Raw genomic sequence first — 18,608 nt, forward strand, 5'->3', positions numbered from 1 at the left:
GTGGTAAAGCCTCTGTCAATGACACGGAGCTGTGTGTTTCCACGCCCAGCAGCTAAAACAGTCTGGCTCTCAGTGACAGCTCAGACAATATGCTTGAGAGACACAGGAGAGGAATAAAAAAATACCCCAGAGTTTGCACACACACTCATGGCTGAGATGGTTCAGTGAAAAGGGACTTCTCTCTCTGCGTGGACACTGAACACAACTATCAAATAAACATGGTGAGTACTGTCTGCAGCTGCTCCACTAGGTTTGACTAACAAAATGACAGCATTTAAAATAACTCATTCAACTTTTTTTTTATTGCATGATATTAGAATTTCGCTTTTTGAATGTCCTTTTGTATCTACCCTGTTGTGTTGCTGAGGAATGTCCCTGTGTGAGGAGGACCACCTGCTTGGATTTCACTTTAACTTCAGCGGTGTCGGCTACCACCGCCTATTTCTACACACAGCCCCGGTGACCTGCTCCTACTGTAGGCTGTAACCTGAGAGGGGCCTCATCCTATCACAGGGCTGAGAGTGAGACTTTATGAGCCTCATTAACACACACGTCTTTAGAAGGGAGATTATCAACTCAGGATGGGCCAAAAAAACGCACCATCAGGACTATATGCAGATGATAAAATCCTTAAATGTTGCACTTTGCATTATGGGAATTTCTTTGGTCCTAATTAGAGTTGATTAATTTAACTCTAATATACTAATATATGTGTTATTATTTGAACATCTTAACAAGCTCTCAGTGTTCGACAGCTGATCAAGCCGCCTGTATATTTGATCTCTGATGCCTCATGCACATTTGTTGCTGTGCTCTTTGTGTATTTTTTGTTTGAGCGACCTCATAGCTGTGCTGTCACTGACTGGATAGGAGTTTGTGTTGGATTGTAAGTTCACTTGCACTGTTAAAATTGGTCAAACGTAAGGAAGACTCTCAAGGCAACTGTCTGCACTAGGTTGTTCAGTTTTGAGGGCCAACTAAAATGCTTAAGTTTGAAGGAAAGCTGTCTACGTTTGGGCCAACGAGTTATCCTTTGTTGAGATAATAACTTATCATGCAGCATATGTAATGTTACTTCAAGTTCTGAGTTCCACATACTAAGACTTCTATAGAGGAAAAGTTGTGCCAGTTTTAACACTGCTTAATGTTTGAATACACATTTTGACCAACTTGGTTTGTTTTTTTAATATGCATGATAGACATATTAATAATGACAGATCATTATTTGGCACTACTGTTATTGTTTGAAATTTTTTCTATGCAGTACTCAAAATGAAGAGTTGTTAAACAATGTGAAAGATACATTTTTCATGACATATGAATGATACGTTATCTTAACAAAATATATTAAGTTGGCTCAAATGTAGACAGCTTTCCTTAAAACCTAAGAGTTTTAGTTGGCCTCAAAACTCCAACTTTTTATTTTTTAACAGTGGGTGAACTTTTCTGAATCCTTTTGCAACTTAAAAAAGAAAAAGGAAAAAGATCAATGGACCCCCGAAACACCCCCCCACCCTCCCCCTCAGAGTAAATACACTCGACTGCAAGGTATCCAACGACATATGGAGAAAAGATTATAAAACTTAGCCCAACAAGACACTCAGAGAATGCATTCTGAAGTTGTTCTCCTCCCACACAGTCCTGTTTGATTGATTCAAATGATTTGATTAATACGAGTTCTTCAATTACTCCCCAAGCAGTATCTACATCCTGTAACTATCTGTTCTCTCAGGTTTGGGGCCTACAAGTTACAGTCAGTATTTGGTCTGGGGGTCTTTTGTTGGAAAACGTAAAAAAAAAAACTCAACATGATTAATTTAATAGCAAAGGCATATACTGTTCCCAGGTCCTATCTGTGGCTCACAGCATAAGGGAAAAGGATATGCCTCATCCTGACATTTTCCCATGCAAAAGCAAAATGTTGAGAATGAGCTCATCTTTATTCTTCGTTAAGGAACCGTCTGCCTTTCGGTCGGTGACTAAGAGTCAGATTGAGAAAATGTCATTTCCGCTCTATAAAGTGGGATCGTATAGGGGAATTATTTCCTTTTTTTAGATTGTGTGGAGAGCTATTTTGGGACGCCTTCCCTTGAGTGTGCTGTGTGTGTTGATGTCTTTCTTTATCATCTGAGAGCAGGAGGCAGTAGACAGTCATGAGGGCTTTAAAGGTGCACTGTGTAACTTTGGGTGTGTCAGAGGAGTGAAAATTGTCAAAAGATGTATTTTTTCACAAGTGAATAAATGAACTTTCCTTACGGGATAGTTGGATCCCTGGAACACTGTTTGAAGTTAGGAAGCTTCCTGAAAATGTATTTTTTCAATGTAGTTGTTTACAGCAGCAGGGCCCACAGTTTGGTATATATTCTATACGTTTGGGTCCAGGTTCCTAAAAATAATTTAGTTTTGATTTATGATGATATAATGATTCAATACTAAGAATTACATGTAGAGTAAATATGTTTTGTAAACTAAATGAAGGCTCTGCAAATGTTTACAAATCCCCCTCCACTGAAACTGCATAGTGCACCTTTAAACAGCAGAAAGCTAGCATGGAGATGTTAGAGCATCCTCCTAAAATTCACTCAGGGAAGTTGGAGCAAGTTTTTTTTCTTTCTCCAATTAACCACGTCATTTGTGTTATCCAGCCAATGTCCATGCTGTCATCCAAACATGTCTAAGATACTGTATATGCCAGCTGGGCTGTAGGCTCCTTAACCCATTGATGACGCCTGCTGCGCGATGCCACATTGGCTCTCCTGCCTGATGCTGCGTCGTGCAGCATTATTACTTTATCTAATTTTCATGGCATTCCCAGCATAGAATGCACTGTCATTGGTTCAAATACACATGAGGTGGGTTTTGTTGATTTTTTTAAGACCACGTGACCACCCAAAAGTTGTGTGGTTTGCCGAAAATCATGTCAATCAAAAAAATAAAAAAATAAAACAAAATAGTAAAAAAAATACGCCAGCTATGTCGGCGACAGAACAGTTAGTGGCGTTTGGTGCGCAGAATCAAGGTCTACTATAGACTACTGACGAAAATCACACAACACATTGCATCTATTTATTAACAATATTTAATAATTTTCTAATTCATCTAATTTTGACGATTTTTAGAAATATTTGTTGGTTTGTAAGCGCTAAGGGAGCATGTTTAAATAAAACCTGTGAACCTTAACTTTTAAATGTATTTTATTTCATGTTTCTATGTGCTACACAGGCTTAGATATTAAGGTTTTGGTAGACTTTACAATTCGTACTATTTTTTCAGAAAACCCTCAGGCATTAAGGACATGCATCCTAGATTGCCATAGTCATCAATGGTAACTCACCAAGAAGTGTGTTCAAATGAATGGAATGAGTCATTGTTCAATAGAGCTGAGTGGTGGTGGACGAGGCAATGTGTATGGTAATAATAAATACATCATGGATAACTATTTCATAGTAATGGCGTGGCAACAGCACTGGGGGGCTTTCCACAACCATTTCTCTAAATGCCTGTTAAGAAGATGAGTGTGTCATGTTTGGTTGTAGTGGGAAGTTTAGCTGAAAAGCAAGTCGCTGGTGGTTACAAACCCACAGAGAATCATCACCCAACATCACCGCCCCCCCCCCACCCCCCCTGCTCTGAGGAGCTGCTTAGCGCATGACCAGAAGCAATGATCTTTCTATTACTGAGCTCTTTATTTGGGTGTCAGGTTGCCTGCAGTGAAAACAATCTCCGATAGACAAGCTAGCTGTGAAAGAATTGGATTATTTAGCAGCTGAATATGAGATATATTTTTTCTCAGGCCTGGTGGAGCCCAAAACAGAGCTGAAAAGGGTTAAATATTGGACTTCCATTCAACAGAGGGCTAGAAAAACATCACTCCAAATGAATTTAAATGTTGCTCCTTGTCAGTTAGATGTGTTCATAAGCAACTCTTTGCTAACATGTTGGTCATATCAACTTTATGAGGTGGTTGTATGTCAGTGTTGTATTTAGAGCTTGTGGTGCTGTCCCCTGGTGTCCAAACGAATGCATGCTAGCTCGTGTGTGAACTGACAAACATATTTTCATTGTAACATTTTCAAACCAGTTTTGGCAGCCATCTTTGCGAGCCGTATTTCTTCTCCATTTGAGCGTAAAGAACGAAAAAACGAGGGGAATTAGCTCGGTTATCATTATAAATGCTGACTTGTTTTCTATCTTCTAGCTAGGTGTTTGGTGTTTTGTGCATTCAAGGCAGCGCTGCCTGGTTAAGGTTAAGGTTAAGGTTAAGGTTAGGGTTAGGGTTAGGGTTAGGGTTAGGGTTAGGGTTAGGGCCATCCAAGCAGCGCTGCCTTAAAGGCTCCGTTGAGGGCACAAAACACCATTGAGCATGATTAGCCATGATCCACTGACCAGAACATTGCTCTATAGCACTAATGGTGGTCAGAAATTATGCAGGCTACCTTTAAGTGATCCTTTAGACTTCCTGCAAATCTGTCCATGTGACACTCAAAGTTACGTCAATGTATAGGCTCAAACTACATGCCAAATTGATCTATTTATTTGTTCAACGTTATTAAAGTATCATCTCAAAAAAAGTAGTCATTTTTTAAATGTTTTATGTAGCACCTTTAAATTGACAACTAGCCACTGGTTATTTCTGATCATAAGTCAAATATGGCTCATAACACAATCTGAAAAAGCCCTCAAGCTCTTTTTACACTGTAACTATGACAACTACGAGTAAAGCAACATTTCATATTCTCACTTTGACTGGTGGCGAAAGATGGACGTGAGGAAGTGAGAATATAAGTAAAGCAGAGTGTGAGTGTTGAGATAAGTTCCCCCTGCCACCATGCAGTGAGCCTGCAGTCCGCCTCTTATCTGCTGCCGCTCACATTGCCCCAGTCTGTCATCCACTGTCACTGTCTACACCTCTAAAAAAGCCATGTACACCATTGAAACTACTCACTGCACTGCATTTTACAGTATTTCTTTACAACCCTTTTTTTCTTCATAGATATACAGTCTAAAACGGCTAGTTGTTTTTCGAAAAACATTCAATTGACTCCTAATCATTGCTAGGGGAATTGTTCTATACAGCCTACATTGTTCTATCTAACTGAGAAGCGTAATGTAGTGTAGCAAAAACTTGGTACGGAAGAAACATCGTAAGCTTAGCTGATCTGCTAGTTGTGCATAATTCAAAAAGCAAAACAATGAGATCACCAGCTAAATTCAGACAAAGTCCCTTCATTTGGAAATATTCAATTCTTGTTTGACAAACGGTGCATTTATTGTTTTTTTACTGTACCTACTTTTATCCTTTTTGTTCTAATTGCACCATGGGCCGGAGATTAACTGCAATTTCGATTCCTCAGTATGTCTGGTACATATTTTGAAATTGACAAATAAAGATGACTTTGACTTTGTCTTCCAAACAGAATAAACATCGGATTTCCTGCACTAACATAACAGTTTCCCCCTCAATACTCATTACGTCCTCTGTACTCATTCCTCAATCAGAACAAACAGACTTTAAAATACAATTCAGAACTGCATCCCAAAAATAATAAAAAATAGTCTATTGCAGATTGCATCAGTTCAGCCATATTTAATACGTTTTGTTTCGTTTTAAAACATATTAGGCCTATGTACTGTCTCTTTAGCCTTATATTGTTAAAGGAGGATTAGTGATGTCTGTCTTTGTGTGTTGATTGTCCACTCAAAGATCCCAAGACGTTTTTTTATTATTGTAATTCTTTTCTGTTTGTTTATGGGATTTTGACATAGTTCTCACCAGTTCCCATACAGGAAATACCAGAGCAGCAAGTAGCAAGTCAACATCCCTGCCTCTCTCTTGATTTGTCTGGGTTAATAAGAGGACTGACTGAAGGTGATTTTCCATGGAGCACATCTGAGGATCATTTAGGTTTATAGGAAGCAGTGTTGGCCAAAGTACTCAACCCCAGTACTTCAGTCACAGTATAGATATATCGCTGGTCAAATATTACTCAACTACCGGTAAAAGTTGCCCAGTCAAATTTTTACATAGTATTTGCTTGTAAAAATACATTATACAAGAGTAACAAATGTAAAAAGTGTTATAGATACAGGGGAAAGATTAAACGTAGGACTCCGAGAAGACAAGGGGAAACAATGTAGAAGTCCACATAGCGTGTGGCCAATTGCCTTTTAGCAAATAAAATAAAAATCAACAGCCGACTTCAAAGCAATATAACATGAACGTAACGAGTAACGACTATCTTCTTGATATGAAATGTGAGACAGTGAGACCATAAAACACTCTTTCTGCATTTTCTCAGGCTAGGATGAACCGATTTCTAAAATGTTTGCACATTTATACTACATAGGATCTCAGAGTTCAATACACCTTCATATTCCCACTGGTGAAGTGGGTCTTTAAGTTCAGTACTCAAGTACATAAACTACATTACTGACAGGAACCAAATCCCAAAGCATGTCAGAACGTTATTTACATGGTCATCAAATCTCTCTGTATCCATCTCTCCTATCGCTCTCTCTCTCTCCCTGCCCCATCTCTTTATGTCACACACTGTGGGAAAAAATCTACTATGACTAACTACATATTTACAGGCTGACTTCCTGTCCCAATTCAAGTAAAAAAAAGAAGCAATCATATCTGTGGACATCCTTCCCCCTGGCCTTATTGTCTGGGAAAATGAACATTTCTCTAAATTGGTAGGGAAGTCTTTTTAGTCTCTGTGTGTGACATATTGGTTGATCACCACAGTGTGTGTGTTGTTCTGGAGCCCTGCCATGCGTCTGGCTCTATAGAATGGATGGAGGTGCTGACCTGACCCGGGGTCATGTCCTGCAGCTCAAAGGTCAGAAGGTCGGAGCCATCCATGAGGGTGTTTGTTCCCACACTGGGAACCACATATCCTGGACCTGGTTCCTGTTCCACTGGCTCTCTCTCTCTGTCTCTCTCTTTCTCGCTTTCTCTCTCTGTCTGTCTCTGTCTGTCTGTCTGTCTCTCTCTCTCTCTCTCTCTCTCTCTCTCTCTCTATCTGTCTCTTTGTATCTGTCTCTCTCTCTGTCTCTCTTTATCCATCTATCTGGGACTAGATGCATTCATTATGCTGACTCTACATGTGTCCTCTGGTTGTATGGGGGATATCACCCAACAGCATCACTCTTTCATAGATGTGGATTTCCGGTTACAAGATAACGTGCCCATCTCTTTTGTTTTCATAGCTTCATTTTTTGAATGTTTGACTCTTGTTTTTTTTTGTAGGCTGACTTATATAAATCATAATCACAGATTCAAAGTGTTAACATAAAACAAAGCAAAAGCAATGGAAATAAGAGAATAAATAAAATAAACAGATATATAGCATAAAACAAAAAGACAATAAAAGGAGGAGTTAATGTATAATGTATGACCTTTAAATAAACTTAAAAATAATAGGCTTTACAGTTTGGGGAGTCCATTGAACAAAAGAAGTACTTTGACACCTGACACAGGCTTATAGGCTTAACATGAAGCAATCAATTGAAGTGATAATCAAAAGATTCCTCAGCGGGCGCTCCGGTGGTGTAGTGGATAGATTGGTACCATATTGGCTCCGGCCTTCGTTGCAGTGGTCGCGGGTTCAAATCTGACCCGTGGACCTTTACTGCAAGTTATCCCCCCTCTCTCTCTCTCTCTGTCTCCCCATTTCAACTCTGTACTATCAAAATAAAGCTTGAAAATGCCAAAAAAAAAATGCCAAAAAAAAATTCCTCAGTAATGAAAATAATAGATGTACTCGAGTGCTTGGTGTAAACAAAATCTAATTTTTTTAAATTAATTCTATACTTTCTGCCTTAGAGCAGCACATCAATAATCCATCAACATCCAGATGGACTGACCCAAAGTAGCTTCCCCCTTCAGTTGGCAACCATGATAGGCTCATTCCCCCTCAGACCCAAGCTCCTATCATGGGCTTTTTTTAAAAAGCATTTTTCTTGCGTTGCGTCCGACGGGCCCATTGCTAATTTGTGAACAGGGGATGGAGCGGGGCGGAGAGAGGGTGAGGTTAGAGGCATGAGACAGCTGTGCGATTTAAAGTGCTTGTAGAGCCAGCTGCCGTCAGAGGGGGCTGATCGCCACAAGCAGGCGTGTGCAGGAATCCAAAAGAGTCACAGCTGAAATCCAACTTTGTTACTGTACACTCCGATCAACATGCAATTAGACACCCAATCAGGGACACCGGTAAACACAGCACCAAAAGCCGGGGGCCCTTTGCTCATGTCAAGTCACATTCAGTTTTCATTCTTTGTCACATTGAGTTGTGCTCTGGAGGCTATAGATATAGGTATTTACAAAATATATAACTTTTTGTAAAGAACAAACAAACGTCACACCATACTAGGATGTGGTTTAAATGGCATTTGTGGCCCAGTGCAATGACTAGCAGTGAGTGAAACTGTGCAAGGCGTATTAGTACACACGCACATCTAGTCATGACCTGGATGGAATAAATACAGTATGAGTGTGCACACGACAAGCAGAGATGGCGGATGTCATGTTAGGACATGTGTCATACATACACTGAGGATGAGTCTGAGGAGAAAGTAGGCTACAACAACAACCACGTAAATCTTGGCGGTGGTGAGGGTGACCGACTGTCATCTGACCCTATATGCATTTCACTTGCATGTCTGTAGCATGACCCAGGGGATTAGGCAGGGAATTTGCTGGAGGCTTGATGTGTGTGTGCGTGTGTGTGTGTGTGTGTGTGTGTGTGTGTGTGTGTGTGTGTGTGTGTGTGTGTGTGTGTGTGTGTGTCTGCTGCTGCGGTCACTGTGCTGCACAGGCCCGCGTCTCAACAGGTGGCTGAGGCTCTGATGGTGAATAGGCTCTTTGTTGCAGAGGATTCACCCCTTTAAACACACACACACACACACACACACACGCACATGCACATACACACTCATCAGCTGACGGGTGTGTGGTGTTGTTTGTTTTCTTGAGGGTCTGTCTGTACCATTGCACCTACATTGGTGTCAGAAGGACAACGTTACATTGGAGCATTTTTAAACTGTCAAACTTGGAATACAATACAACTGTTTTTAAGATAAATAAAAGACAAGCCCTTTTACAGACATGAGCCAAAATGTCAAGTGTGATCAGAGATGGCTGCATGATTAAGATATATAACAGTTACATTCCATTCAAAGGTCTTCCCAATCCTTTTACACACACACACACACACACACACACACACACACACACACACACACACACACTTAACAACACAGCTAGGTATGGCTCAACTCAACAAACATACGTGTTAGATTAGACAGTGAGTCCCTTTCACACATGAACCCCAGAAATTATCTGGTGTATCTAACCCTGAGAATTTGTCCAGATCTACCCTTTCACACATGCAGCACACAGCAGGAGATTGTGTGTGTGTGTGTGTGTGTGTGTGTGTGTGTGTGTGTGTGTGTGTGTGTGTGTGTGTGTGTGTATGTGCGCGTTATTGATGAGATAAGTGTGAACAGTCATTTTCTGCGTAGCTACACAGTATGTCAAACCACAAAGCTGCTTGCTCTGCCTTGTGGTTTTGATTTTAGAGGCATGCTTCATTATTCACAACTTGTTTCTCATAATGACGGTCTGCACAACAAGAGCCACCGCAGCAAAGAGGTCCACTCTGAAGTAAAAAGTAAATTGCCAAACGTCAGTGTTTGTGGCTCTGGCATATATATACACAATGCAATTTAAGATTCGTTCCAAATACAGGTGGGTTTAAGTCTGCAAAAAATAATGATTTGCAATGGAAAAAGAACGTGCAAAGGGCAGCACAAATTGGAATCATAATATGTCAGTGGGAATGAGGTTTTCCGTTGCACCGTTCAATGTATTTTTTGGTGAGTGATGACATAAGATGCTTGCAAAGCCTGTGAGAGGAAGCTTTAAAGATACTTGTTTTTCATTGACGTCTTAGTAGGAAGCACACATAGGAAGTGAAAATACAGAACAAAGAAAGATGGCAATAAAAAGAAAAAAAAAGAACTTGTTTTTTTGTTTTGGATCACTCTAACAATCCCTCTGACAATAGGAGAAATAATGCATATATCTTTGCAATATCTAGCTGTGTTAATTATGATTTACTAAAATTGCTGTGTCATTTTTTCACCTTGATATTCTAACTTGACTTGGGCAACTTGTGTGGCATCGTGTCGCAAGAGGAAACTTTGTGTGTACTTGAAGTTGTCTAGACTTTACTATCTTACTCTTCTCATTTTAAATATGCAACACACAGCACCACCTATCGTCATTTAATCCATTTCCTCTGTTGCATTCTCCTAGAACAAACTTGCCAAGGCTCTGTATGACAACACGGCCGAGCGAGCGGACGAGCTGGCCTTCAGAAGAGGGGACATTGTCACGGTGACTGATGTGAACGTAGCAGGCACCAGCGGATGGTGGATGTGCTCTCTTTACGGCCGACATGGCCTGGCCCCCGCAAACAGACTGCAGCTCTTACCACAACCTGGAGCCACTCATATGGGCCCTTCAAGCAATAGGACCGAAAAAAACAAATTACCTGAGGCTAAAACCGAGGACAGCACGCAAAACATCTACCAGATCCCGAGTGTACCCCGACCCCCCAGCAGCCCGGCCTACGAACGCATGGACATGATCTACAAGGTCCCGTCCAATCCTCTGTCGGCTTCAAAAAGCCCAGGCTCCACAGCAGCACTTAAGCACACCACAGATGGACCTGAGGTAAAAAAAAAAAAAAAGCACAAATTTGCCCTATCTATAGGCCTACAAATTGGCTAGGTTTGGGCGTTTTGATTCAACATTGGAAAGGGAGGTGGGGGCGGGGGGGTGGAGGGGGGAGTATTAAGCAGAACATTTTGAGCCTCAAACACTTATATGTGCACCAATATGTGCCTTTTCCATCAATTTATGGTGGACATTTCTTTATTCATGTAAAGGAAAAGACAACATTCAGGTACCCGGTGGAATTAATTCTGTATAATGCAAGGCATTCTGGATTGCATTCAAATATTCATTCTCCTGGATTGATCAAAACTTTCTGCTCATTCAAAACACACGTTTATTAAGAATCGTTGTCTCACTGCTCCTGACTGAGCAAAAGTGTTAACTAACATGACCCCCCCCCCCCTCCTACATCTTCGCCTATATGCAAGAATTTGTGCAGAGAAAGGCAAAAAACCTGAATGATGTTAGTCCGTTTCAATGCTATGGGATCACAGCTGGTCCTTTTACCTTGGGAAGTGTTCACTCATGATTAGAGGGGTAGATTGCTACAGAGCAGAAATGCAACGCTGCGAAACCCCTGCTGGCAAAAAGAGCTTACAGATGGGGGGACCAGGGGCCTCTCCATGGGGACAGGCATGCAGCACTGGGGCTCTTTTATGGGCCTGTAAAAGACAAACAGACACAGACTTCAGACACTTTTTTAACTGCAAACAGGAGCCCACGCCGCCAGGGACCCTATAGCAAGACAGAAAGTGTCTGTACGGGTTGCCTGTGCAGCAGAAGGACGGGGAGAAATCCGACCCACATGTTCACCATTTCCTCTCCTGCTCCAGGGTTCCCTTCTGCAGTAGCGAGCTAATATCCAATGAGCAGCGTGGTTCCTATTATGGAGCTGCGTTAATTGGCAAGGTGCATGCGTAACAGGGTTCTCCGGGCACTCTCAAACGGGCCTCAGAGCAAAACACTGTCCCCATAAACGCGTTGATGTAAAAGGTCAATGAGGTAGATGCAGCTTATGATCAAAGCAGTGCTCAAGTGTTGCTTCAAGTCAACTCCAATATCACATCCTGTCTGTCTTGTCTGCAGCCTTCGTGCTTGAGCATGGCGTTCAGTCCAAGAGGGGAGGTTTACGACGTCCCAAGCCAAAGGAGAGCGTCTGTTTTCAATGTGAGTTTCTCAAAATATATATACGCAGCAAATGCATCAACAGTATAGTGGCTCCATGTTAGATATGCCGTCACTTGAGTGGGTCTGAGTTTAAAGTCCTTTACTGTTTTCTGTGATGTGTGATTTGCAGGCATCAACAACTCCAAGACATCTGCCACGGAAACACTCACTGCTTCCAATTTCAGAGCTGGAGAAAAGATTTGACTCTCTGGAGAGCTTAAGGTGTAGCAGTCCAGGAGACTCTTATGTAAGTTGTGTCAGACAGTTTGAGAGATTAATGAAGCAAGGAAGCTATGATGTGCTCAGTTTAAAATGCTGCAGCCACATCTGTCAAATATTTTTATATTCTGTTTACCACTGCTGAACATTCCGTATGCTTGGAATGAACTAGTTCATGCAACAACAACGTCCAACCACTTTTAGAGGCAAGATCGTTTACACCTGTTCCAAAATGCCTCGCTTATCAAATGTCTGGTGACAAGCTTGCTGTTACAGATTTTATACAGCCTATGTTGGACAAAGTCAGACTTGAACATAGTGTCCAAAGTTTTCACAGAACATATTTTGCATACATCCTTTTTTCATTTTATAAATCAAATAACACTATGTGCAGTCCTCAAAGATTTACTTCTTGCATGTTTTGTATAAATCAAATAAATAACAACATATGAACAAATCCTTCTGTAATAACCTTCAGAATAGTGCTTCAGTTGATTTCAGTGCTTTAGAAGTTGAGAGAAGACTCTAACTGTAATACATTCACTGTGTTGTTCTCAGTTTTTGACCTGAAAAGTAGCAGATCTGACCTGCACTACAGGGCACTTACTTTCCAAATTCATATGAATACATTTTTGCTTCATTCACACTTGTCCTTCCTTTCTGCATAACTGTAATATTAACACCTTGTTTCTTGTGCACAGGTGTATGCGATTCCACCACCTTTGCCTCAGGACCCAAACTACGACATCCCTGTTCCCTCGACCACGGAGGCCCAAGAGAAAATGATGGGTGGGTACGGCACCCTTCCCAACCCGCACAAACCTGAGTGGATTTACGACGTGCCAGTGGGTCCTGACAAACAAAGCCCGCCCAATTGCAAACAGCTCTACGATACTCTCCCGGCACACCCTTGGCCCAATCAAAGAGACAGTCCGACTCACTCACTTTACGATATACCAAAGCCTGCTTCCCTTGACATCCCATTGAGTCCACCCAAAGTGCTGCCGAGGATTCCCATTTACAAAAAGCCCCCGACTCAACGGCCAAAAGAAGACTTAGTATATGCGGTCCCACCTCAGGAAGAACCCTTTGCCCGAGTCGTCAGCGATCCCCAGAGTGATCACATTCCGCTGGAGTGTAGGGGCGACTCGAGCAATGCTCACGAACTCTCCAGGGTGCGTCTGCAGCGGATGAGAAACTTCCTGGCCTGCACGTCCTTCCGCGAGCTTCCGGGGAGTGCAGAGGAGGACAACGAGCGAGCTAGGACCCTACGTCTCTCTGCGGCGGAAAGTCAAAGGATCAGCACGGCATCCAGCTCCTCCACCAGCTCATGTGACTCTCTGGCCCTGAGCTCGTCCTCTCCCGAGCCCCTACGAGAGGTGATGCTAAGCCAGGACGATGCTTGCCGCAGACTCCTGGAGCTGCAAGAGTCTGTTTGCAGGGCCGTGCCGTGTCTCATGGACTTTGTCAGCAGTCACTGGAGAACCAAAGGGCATCTTGAGAAACACTTGAAGGAGATCAAAGAAGCCGCGGAAAGGATAGCGTGTTCCTTGACGTGCTTCCTTAACTTTGCCCTGGATGTGAAGGGCAATGCCCGGCGTTTGACGGACGCTAACCTCCAGACGAGGCTCTACAAACAGCTGTCCATCTTGGAAGACTCGGGGGTGATCCTGCAACAAACTGTGGGTGCCCTGAACGTGGCCGGCTGGCCCCTCAACACGCTCTGTCAGGACCCAGGGCAGGTCCAGACCCCAGACCAGCTGGAGCGATTTGTCATGGTGGCACGCACAGTTCCGGAGGACATCAAGCGCCTGGGGTCCATCGTCAACGCCAACGGCAAGCTTCTCTTCAGGACCCTTCAGAAAGATCCAGAGCCTCTCAACACCACAGGTCAGCCAGAGACAAAGAATGGAAGTGAACAAGCAGGAGACCTAGTGGAGGATGACAACGACTATGTAGAGTTACAGGTGAAAGCTTTGAATCTTCTTAATCATCATGAATAATATCGTTTACAAGATGATGAGCTTTTGACCAATGTGAGTATAATAAGTAATGAAACATTTTTTTTTCTATTTACTTTTTTTTTCCAGACGAAGAATGACTTTGAAAAGCAGCAAAAGGAAGTGCAGAAGGAACCAAGAGAAAAAGTTGCGCCAGTTTCTAATATGTCACAGGTGAGTTTCCACTATTTTTCAGACTCGCAAGACCAGCCATATCTCACAAGCTTCACAATAGTCTCCCTCTAGCAGATCAATCAGATCCTGATTGGTTCATGTAGTCATCAATCTAGCCTCAAGTCAGCAGGACCCTACCTATTTTCAGTCCGTTAGGGAAAGGCAGCCCCCGACTGGTTCATGTAGACGTGTCATCAACATTGAATGACGGATACGCTTGTGTGATACGGCTGGTCTCACAAGGCTAGATTGACGACTACATGAACCAATCAGAAGCTTCCTTCTACTTTAAAGGTGCTAGAAGGAACTTTTACATTTTTCTGAATCAGTCTAATTTTTCCTCTCATGATCATGAATTACATGTAACAGCAGACGAGACCATCAGTGCAAAGAATGCTCTCTTTATATAGTTTTTCTTAATACCTCTCATGGGTATTACCGAGGAACTACAGCTGGCGTTGTGAAAGCAATAGCACTTTTGTCCAAAGGTGATGCAAGAATGAACAAAAACTGAAAGTTCCTCGGAGCACCTTTAAGGGAAGAACGTTAGGTTTGGATGCATGCCCTGATTGGTCCCGTCATTTCTTGGTGGGCTCCTCTCCATGGGGATTGAAGAAAGGCTAGACTGATCTGCGGGAGAGAAACAAATGTGATGCTCGTGTGCGAGATCAGGCTGGTCTCTCCAGGCTAAGAAAACTCTGCCTCATTGAACAATTCGAATTTTATAATTTATCTACTCTGTAGCCAGCCACCTGGGATCTAAGACTTTCCTTGTAGTCAGAAAAAGACCAGAAACACTTTTTATACTGTTGATATGCAGCATGCTTCACCTTCTTTGTTCCATTTCTCTCGCTGCTCAGACTGATTTAAAGCGCCACTCCTCCGGATCAGGCAGCGGCACAGAAGAACATCGACCATCGTCTATGTCGGAGCACTGTCGGCTTTACTTCGGCGCTCTCCAAAAGGCCATCGGGGGCTTCGTGGGCAGCCTGCGGGACGGCCAGCCACCGGAGAAATTCATCTCGCAAAGTAAGCTGGTGATCATGGTGGGCCAGAGACTGGTGGACACCTTGTGCAGGGAAGCCCAACGTAGAGAGTCCAGCCAAGGCCTCCTGTGCAAGAGCAACCACCTGTGTGCTCTCCTGAAGCAGCTGGCCGTCGCAACCAAGAAGGCAGCGCTGCATTTCCCCGACAAGCAAGCTCTGCACGAGGCGCAGGAGTTTGCAAAGGAACTGGCCCAAAGAGCACAGCACTTTCGGATATCACTTGACCTCTGAGAGTGCACATATTCAGCATATATGATTTGTTTGTATACAACAAGAGACATTGGTTTATTTCACAAGTCATTTAGACATCAGTTAACCCTTTTTCATTCATTTAATACTAAACTAAATGAAAGCTTCACTATCCAGATAGATAATTGCTCTTTGCTGTTATCATGGTATGGCAGGTACTGGTAAAAATGCCAATGATGTAAGAAAAAGACCCGAGAACAAGAAGAACAATCGTTATATGGACTTGTATTTTTACTACAATAGAGGGCTTTAGAAATAAGTTGCACATTTAGGATACTGTACTCAAGACTATATTAAAACACAATTTCAAATAGTAAAGTACAAAATATAATATGTTTTATATTATTTACAGCATTTTATATTCTTTGAATATTGTTTGTCATGTGGATCTTTCATCTATGTTATTACTCATCTGTGTAAGAGGTACACTCTCCAGGGTAGTATAGTAGTTTGATACAGTCTACCTTCTGTGAATATCTATGTAAATATTCTAAAAAAGATTCCCAAACCTTTTTTTGTCAAAAGACTGAGCACAACACATGTTGGATTTTTATTGATATTAAAATAAAAAAACTGAAAATGTTTATTCTTGTTTAATTTTTGGCTACCTGAAGCATAAATAAAGAAAACATAGACACCCTCGGTAGAAGGGATTCAACTGAATAATTAGGGGTGTTTTACATGGAAATACTTTTAGGTTACTTGGCAGGGGGGTTTAAAGAAAAATAGCTGTTGGTTGCATTATGGGAAATGTAGGACCCAGTGTTTTCGGAGATGTACTTAAAGCTGTAGTGAGTAACCTTTTTATATAAAAAATTGTAATGTTTGTTACATTCAGGATATCGCCTAATGATTTGACACAAAGTTGATTAAGCCTATCAGCTAGCTACCACAAAACTCTCTCTGTATTTCTCAGTATGGCAGCATTTACAAACTGGTGTCACCCCCCGACACTGGCACAATCTCATGTAGATTCCTAATGTAGATGCACGGACAGTGTTGTTGTAATTAGTCAGAATTCCTCATGGGGGTGACAGAAGGTACACACTATAGCTTAAAACTATTGACTAAAGGTCAGGATAACTCAGCCTGTGGCGATTCTATTTAACATGTCTTGTGAGTTCCCCATCTTAATCAAAGTGCAATACTAATACTACTACTACTACTACTACTACTACTACTACTACTACTACTACTACTAATAATAATAATAATAATAATAATAATAAATGGAATTTACAAGTGTTCAAACTCCAGTGATGTGTTAGTGCTCACTACAGTGAAACTCATCTGTTCCACTGTGCCACCTCTGCAGATCAGTGACTTTACAGAAGAGGAACCCCGTAGGTGGTAGAGCTTCAATGACTTTCTTAACTCTCACACACTATTTTGCATGAAGTAAACCTTTTACTACTGCTTAGAGGATTTATATTGTTAGCTTCTTATTCTTGGTTAAACCTTATGCCTTCAATAAATATTCTTTAAACTGGTTTCTCTCTACATACGTTTTTCAATCCTTTATCTGAGCAACTGTAACAAAGCAAACTCTTTGAATGCTTTACGCCATATTTACAGCATTCTGATATAAGAAAAGACTGTTTAACGTCGTTTGGGATGTGTCACTCCCAAGGACGGATTAACATGACCACGGGCCCTGGACACAAACCAGTCATGGACCCCTACCAACACGCAAATACACGCACTAGCACACCGTGCAATCCACAATCACACACATTATAATGCAGTGCACGGCCTAGAGAGAGAGAGAGAGAGAGAGAGAGAGAGAGAGAGAGAGAGAGAGAGATAGAGCGAAATACAATTCTATAAAGTCTCTCTGGTGCTGCGCAAGAGAAAGAGATTCTTTGCGCCGGAGCCTACTAGACAGTTATTGGGGCAGAGACACCGACGATGCGAGCGCGCGCTAAGCGCGCGAGCAGATTTTTTTGCCTTTGTAAGATCTCTGCGCCTGCTTTTTGGCCAACCCTTGCCCCCCTCGGAGCCTACACTCAATGTCTGAGCGAAGCAGCGCGTCACCCGGTGAAACGCTGTGTTGGTGTCGTTCACAGTGAGACAGACACACTCTGTGGTTTAAAACTAAATGATCACAGGGGATTCCTGCTCGTTAACGGGTGTCGAGGGGACAGGCTCCGCGATCTGATTGCATGTCCCGAGCCTGGATACCCCAATCTCACTGCCGACTAACTGTAAAGTGAAACAACCGCCTCGCTCGTTACACTGGTACTGGTGCGTAAAGGGAACGCACAGTTGGCAAACTCTCCTCACTACAACTGCCACAGCAGAAAAGCCACTGTAGGTCGATCGCTGTACCGATTCGTGCCTCTGACACGTTGACTCGCAACACAATGAGTCGAGGCTTTGATTTCAGTGGGGATGTGGAGCTCTTTGGCCATTTCCCGTGCCTTTTTTTCTCTAGACACATCGTTCTCTATCCAAGCGCACACACGCTTGTCCCGGCCGAATATAAGACCCCGATTATAAAACAACCCGACTTTTTACGACGGGGGTTTCCCCCATTCCCAGGGGGGAAACCCCCGTCAAAAAATTTTAATTAAAAAAAAAAAATCAAGGGCCCCCCTATTGGCCAGGGCCCTGGACATGTGCCCACTTTGCCCATGCGGTAATCCGTCATTGGTCACTCCAAGATCACCTAAATAAAGAAGAAGCCAACTACTAGGCTACATGCCAGCTGCACACACAATCAGTTCCTGATTGTATGCTGCTGCCCTCTAGCGGTGCTGTAGGGATATGACTTCAGTGCATGGTACAGGAAATTGGGATAATCTGCACAGAACGTTTGTCCCATGATGACTGATGTGTCATAGTATGTGCATATACTTCTACAATCGTAGTACAATATTATTTAGACTTTTTTTTTTATTTAGTTGTGGACTAGCACATGACGAAGGAAACATTTCAGGAAGTCGTTCAGGTCAAAACAACTGGTCCACGAGAGCTTTAAAAGGTGTAAATAGCCTAACAAAGCCTGATGAA

At 42.4% G+C, this 18,608-nt stretch overlaps 1 protein-coding gene across 1 annotated transcript; it reads left to right on the plus strand.

The window, feature by feature from the left end:
- The first annotated feature begins 103 nt into the window (after positions 1-103).
- cass4 (Cas scaffold protein family member 4) lies at positions 104-15,855 on the plus strand. Its single transcript, XM_080025645.1, has 7 exons — positions 104-221; positions 10,319-10,738; positions 11,828-11,908; positions 12,039-12,155; positions 12,829-14,094; positions 14,218-14,301; positions 15,162-15,855. The coding sequence occupies exons 1-7, from the start codon at positions 219-221 to the stop codon at positions 15,576-15,578; spliced, it is 2,388 nt and encodes a 795-aa protein (XP_079881771.1). The 5' UTR covers positions 104-218; the 3' UTR covers positions 15,579-15,855.
- Positions 15,856-18,608: the final 2,753 nt, after the last annotated feature.

This window comes from Ammodytes marinus (genome assembly GCF_949987685.1).
Source record: "Ammodytes marinus genome assembly, chromosome: 4".
Taxonomy (NCBI): domain Eukaryota; kingdom Metazoa; phylum Chordata; class Actinopteri; order Uranoscopiformes; family Ammodytidae; genus Ammodytes; species Ammodytes marinus.

Excerpts from the sequence above, each read along its gene's own strand:
- cass4 (XM_080025645.1), top strand. Across the intron at positions 11,909-12,038 it reads GGAGAGCGTCTGTTTTCAAT|GCATCAACAACTCCAAGACA; the intron begins GTGAGTTTCTCA and ends TGTGATTTGCAG. Across the intron at positions 14,302-15,161 it reads CAGTTTCTAATATGTCACAG|ACTGATTTAAAGCGCCACTC; the intron begins GTGAGTTTCCAC and ends CTCGCTGCTCAG.